Here is a 6,000-nt window from a genome sequence, read left to right as displayed (position 1 = left end):
AAAAAAAAAAAAAAGAATTTCCCTCTTTTTTAAGGCTGAATATTTATCCATGGTTTGTACAGACCACATTTTATTGATCATCTGTTGATGGACATTTGGGTTGTTCCCGCCTTTTGGCTATTGTGAATCGTGCTGCTATGAACATGGGTGTACGTGTACGTTTGAGTCCCTGCTTTCGGTTCTTTGGGGTATATATCGAGAAGTGGAATCCTTGGGTCATGTGGTAATTCTGTTTATTCTTTGAGGAAGCCATACTGTCTTCCACAGTGGCTGCACCGTTTTGCCTTCCCACCACCAGTGCGCAAGCGTTCCAGTTTCTCCACATCCTCGCTAACACTTGCTGGTTTTTATTTTTTGAAAATATTTAAGTTTAAAGATGGAACTGTGGTACTGCTAGAGTAAGAAGAATTGTTGGGTTAATGAAACACGAAAGCTAGAAGCTTCGGCCTGAAATCGTTCTCTCCGTGCTCTCCAGCAGCACATCTTCCCTGTAGACTCCTGCTCCACCAGATGCCCACGGGCTGGGCCATGTCTCAGTGTCAGAGACGGAAACGCCTCTTCTGCAGACGCTGGCCACTCCCTCTTCCTCGTGAGCAGAGTGGGCAGAGGACAGGCACACTCTGACTTGTCCTCACACGCTGCCCCACCCCAGTTTTGGCTTTTGAATAAGAATAAGGCGTCTCTCTATCCCAGGACCCTCTTACAGAGTACGGGAAACCACAACACGGTCACGTTCCCAGGAGTGCGTTCCCCGTGTGCTGTGTTAGCAGCTGCTGCCTTTTGACGCGCTCTCCTCTCCACCTCGCTCCCTACCTGGGGAAACCTTTCCGTCCGAGCCTGCAGGAGAAGGCGGAGGGCGCGTGCGACGAGAGATTCGAGAACATGGCGCCATCTCAGAAAGGCTTTATTTCTTTCTCGTGGTCTCACACAGACTCAGAGGCACCAGCATTTGTTTCAATTTGGTATCCTCGTGACTTTTTGTAGTGTTTTTCTTTAAACAACAAAATTTTGAGTAAACTCTGTACATTGCCAGTTAATCTTTTAACAATAATTTAAAAATATTGTTGCTGTTGTATTATCAATGCAAGAAGACCCACAATAAAAGTACAGTACAAGGAAATTCACAACATATTACAGTGGAACAGACTGAGTCACATTTAGGTGATGGTGAGGACACGGTAGCAGTATGTACATGCACCCGAAGACGTGCAAGTCAAGTAGAATAACGTGTGGATTCTGCAGCGACTTCTCCAAGCCCACCTGAGGACTCTGTACCTTTTCAAAAATGTTGTCCTGTATCCTCTCCAGTGTACAGAATATCTATCCTGTCTACTGGCTTCATGGCTTTTTCACTACAAAAAGTTCACCAAATCAGACAGTCTGAAGCATTTAAAATTTTTTAAAAAATAGTAACACTGACAAAATGAAATTAACTTAAAACACTCTAATGCAACAAGGAAATAAACCAACCCAAAATGTAACAGTGCAAATTTAACAGAGAGGCAGTCAGGTATTGATAGCGAGGGTGTTCGGAATCTCTTAAAATGTACATTTTTAAAACTTTTATTTTTAAATCTATTTATACCTTATTTACCTTTTTGTTTAATATACTGTGTGTAAAAAAGATGGAGACAAAAATAGTTTTCTGAGCTATGAAAAAAATTAAGTTATTACAGGCACATTTACTGTTTCTTTCTAGAAACATCTCAGTTTCACAGGTTGAACATTCAGCAGCTGTGTGTTTTTTAAAAACATTCTTTGACCTTGAGAAAACTGGATCTCTCCTTTGGGGCAGAGTTTGGTTCGTGATGATGGTGTGGTTATGTGGTTACAGTGAGCTACTCTGTGATACTCCATGCAAGCTTGCGTCGCGGCATGGCTTCTCCTCTGGTGGCTCCTCGTCACCATGCTCCTCCAAGGACGCCGGGTCTCCGGGTGAATGAAGCTGTGAGGCATTGGGGGAGTGTAGGGCCCAACGTGACGGAGGGCGGCGGTTTGCTGGTCTCTCGGGCCTGGAGAAGCAGGGCTCTAGGGATGGAGCTAGTGCAGAACAAGGCAGTTCCTTCGGGGCCGAGAAAGGGAAGACAGCATTACTCAGACCTGCAGTTTCACGAGGGGACGGTTCCCCCCAACACACTTGTCAACAGACTCAAGTGAAATGGATGGACCATGGGCAACTTCTGAGTATGAATTAATATTTTGCTCGTGGAGAATAACTTAAAATGACCAGTAAAGTGTTCAACACAAAAGATCAGTGACATGAATGGGAAGGTATCAAATTATGATCAAAATACAGCAATACTGTGAGATGGGTCTGTTTCCAGAGGCCCTTCAGAATTGGGCTGGGACATACAGAAGACAGGGGAGAGAGACAGTGGTCTCCACAGGCCCCTTCATCATATTTCAACCCAAGTGACCTGCCATTTGGCTCTCTTGAGTGATCTCTTTAGCTGTAGTGAACTGGTCCCTGTGCTTTCATCCAGTTTTATTAGCAGTGAGATTCATCTTACAACAAACTCTGCTACTGTTTATTCCAAATTGACTGGCAGGAGGCTAAACAAACTCCCACAACATGGAAAAAAAATGCTTCAGGCAGAAATTTTAATTTAGATCTAGTTTTTTTAATGACTTTATTGTAGCAGCATTTTTAAAAAGTAGAATCAGAGGCCGGGCACAGTGGCTCATGCCTGTAATCCTAGCACTCTGGGAGGCCGAGGCAGGAGGATTGCTTGAGCTCAGGAGTTCGAGACCAGCCTGAGCAAGACTGAGACCCCATCTCTACTAAAAATAGAAAAAAAAATTAGCTGGGCAACTAAAAATAGAAAAGATTAGCTGGGCGTGTTGCTGCACACCTAATAGTCCCAGCTACTTGGGAGGCTGAGGCAGGAGGACCGCCTGAGCCCAGGAGTTTGAGGTTGCTGTGAGCTATGATGACACCACAGCACTCCAGCCCGGGCAACAGAGTGAGACTGTCTCAAAAAAAAAAAAAAAAAAAAAAGTAGAATCAGCGTGCACTTGTGGTTTTGTGTTACAGGTATCTTAACATTCTGAGAACAGGTGATGAAGGACACACTCAACCATGTGCAAGTCACCTACAATCCTCATTCTCAAGGTACTTTTTTTGTCTTTAAAGAATGTTGAACTACTTGTCCTTAGTCTGCATGTTAGGAAACCAGGACACCCAGACTTGGAATTTGCAGACACACAGAAATGTAAAAAGCTGTGGCATGAGTAAACTGAGTCACACAGTGTGGCCCGGATGACACTCAAACGCCGAAAGCCGAGACAGTGAACCACTGTGATTGAAAGCACAGAAGAACAACATAGAACAATGACCCTCAAAGAAAGGAAGTGAGCTGGAGGATTTAAAGAGATGTGACAAGCAAATGAAAAGACCAGAATGAAGAGAGATCAGCCAGTGGTACAGGGGAGTTGGGGGAGGGCTGCAGGGGGAGGGAAGGGACAGACGACTATGTGAATGGGCAGTGTCACTCGGGAGAGGATGGAACATGATGGAGGCAGAACAGCCTGCAGGCAGTGTGGGGCCCACGGGCTTCCAGACGAGCGATGGGGACAAGTGGTTTCCTTGCCTCCCTGTGGGGTCAGCAGAAAAGGAGCATTAACCCTGCAGACTATGTCTTAATGTTCCCTGCCTCTGTGGTGGCTGGCACTTCATATGACTGTGGGAGAGGCCTCTATTAGCCAAGCATGCTGGTGGGTGTCGTGCTAGTGGGTATCATGACAACCAGAAACACCCTCCAGTTAAAACACCATCAGCACCACCGAGGTATGAACTAGCCCAGGTACCACTGTGTCCTCACCTCACCTCACCTCAGCACACAGTACTTGGGGGGCACACAGGGTTTGCGAAATCTGCAGCAGTTGTGTCTCTGCTCCCCTTATTGTAAGAGCAGTGTGTGTCGTGTAGTGCACCTGATGTGTGTATGTGTTGGTGTGTGTTGCATGTCAGAGAGGCTGTTGCTGTAGGTTTACTGGACAACACTATAGCCCCTGTTTCCACCTGGCTGTTGCTGAACAACAACAGCTTTTTATGAGACCAGTTTGCAACCTCTTCACCAGCACCTCCTTGTGAAGGAAGAAATGTCGTGTGACCCTGAGTTCAAGGGAATGAGCCTTTTCCTTAGCAACACACCATGCAGTGTTTTCCCAAGAAGCCACCATGGTGGGCTACGTGGGCATCTCATCCTGGATGCTGCCCCTGTAGCACCTGTGTTGGAAATGGCCTTCCCCATATGTTGTCATTTTTTTCATGGAGACACATCTGTTGTCTTTTACAGCTGACTCATACTTCCAGTTAAGGCCAGTGGATGAGGTGGGTGGATGACTATATCCTTGATCAAAAACGAAGTATGTATTTTCTCATGTGCTTTGATTCAGGCTCTGAAAGCAGTTCTCTAGATATCTGGAGTGGGGCCGGCATTGTTGTTTACTGATTCAACAAATATTTATCGAGCACTTACTCTGTCACCTATGGTGCTCACTTGGAAGGACAGATATATTTGGATTTATTCCTTGGGGTATGGTTGTTGAAAAAATGAGAAAAATCTAATCACATTATGGTCACACCTCATTTCAGCATGTGGCACTGCACATATGTGACCAAAATGCTGGTGAGCAGGTGTACTGGGCTCAAAGTCCCCCTCAGGTGAGACCCCTGTGCCTGAGATGTCCTCTCCTGGCCAATATCTCACTTCTCTGAAAGCACATTGGCTGCAAACTACACAAGAGGGGAAATCTCAGAAGAATCACTATAGCCTAAAAACCTTTCTCTGCACTGAGTGGTCACCCCTTGAGTGGGGCAGATGGGAGTGTCCAGCCTTGCTGGTCTATTCCTGGGGACGAGCCAGCCCCCCAGAACCTGGGGTGAGCAAGGGAGCACCTCCTCTGGGCACAGCTTCCTCAGGTGATGGGTGTGAGGTGCCATCCATGAGTCACACAACCTCTCCAGACAGTTGGGAAACAAGGAACACAGCACTTACAGCATGAGGCAGGCAGGGCTAGAGTCCCCAGGGGGCAGTTAGTAAGACAGTTTGGTTCTGGACAGAACAGACAGAGAAAGAAAAGAAAAGCAAGTAGGTTGGAAAGTATTTTTCAAACAGGAGAACAGTAAAGATTTAAAAGTCAACAAGCCCAGTGGCAGAGGTCCATCCCTCCCGGTCGGGGACAGCCACCAGGAGACACTGGAGGGCTCTCGGGTCCAGCACATTCACCCCGCAGTGGGTGTGGGGAAGTGGCTGGCGCTCGGCACAGGTCTGTCCTCTGTCATCTGCCACAGAGCAAAGAAGGAACCACCATGGAAGAGCCACTTCTGGTTTCTGTGCTTCCCCGAGTTGCCCTTTAGCATTTAACATTTCAAACGGCATTTTGGCAAAAAAAGAGATGGAAATCATATGACTGCCGTATCTGAAACAGAGGCCATTATATGGGCAGTTTTGTTTGGGTCACAATAATCAAACGGTTGCTGCTTGTACTAAAAATTTCCCCTCACATTTTCCACTTAGACATGGGAGGAAAGAACAGCATTCCATTTTCAGTTCATTCTTTCTCTGTGCACCAGAACTCCTTCTCCCAGCCTCGCTCCGCACTGCTGAATGGTGCCATGGCACTGAGAGAAAAAGAGGCCCAAGATGCTTGTGGGGTGAGAGTGACGTGAGAAAGGGAGATTTCCTGTTGCCTAAGTCACCCCTCTGTCTAGAACATTCAGGGAAAGATTCCACAAGAGGGTGCTCAGAATAGGCTGGGAAACCAGAAGCAGCCCTGGTGATTCTGGAGTGAAAACCTACAACTACTACATAATTATGGAGAGATGGGAAGGGGTCATCAATGGGCCTAGTATGTTACATCAATCAAACAGATAATTCCACTGGAATCTAGAACAAGCAGAACACCAACAGAAAGGGGAAAAGAGCCCGTGGCGCACGGACGCCGCCACTGAGTGCTCCACGCAGGTTCTGAGTCCCTGAAACTGTCTGCGCTCCC

General features: G+C 46.7%; 1 protein-coding gene across 1 annotated transcript in view; it reads right to left on the bottom strand.

Moving 5' to 3' along the window:
- Positions 1–5,018: 5,018 nt before the first annotated feature.
- Positions 5,019–6,000, bottom strand: part of MTCL1 (microtubule crosslinking factor 1) — a 126,706-nt gene continuing 125,724 nt past the window's right edge. Inside the window, exon 14 of the mRNA XM_012648378.1 lies at positions 5,019–5,057. Coding sequence (XP_012503832.1) covers positions 5,019–5,057 — 39 coding nt within the window. The remainder of the gene's footprint in view (positions 5,058–6,000) is intronic.

This window comes from Propithecus coquereli, unplaced genomic scaffold (assembly GCF_000956105.1).
Source record: "Propithecus coquereli isolate 6110/MARCELLA unplaced genomic scaffold, Pcoq_1.0 Scaffold283, whole genome shotgun sequence".
Classification (NCBI taxonomy): Eukaryota; Metazoa; Chordata; class Mammalia; order Primates; family Indriidae; genus Propithecus; species Propithecus coquereli.
This window is presented reverse-complemented; position numbering and strand designations above follow the sequence as displayed.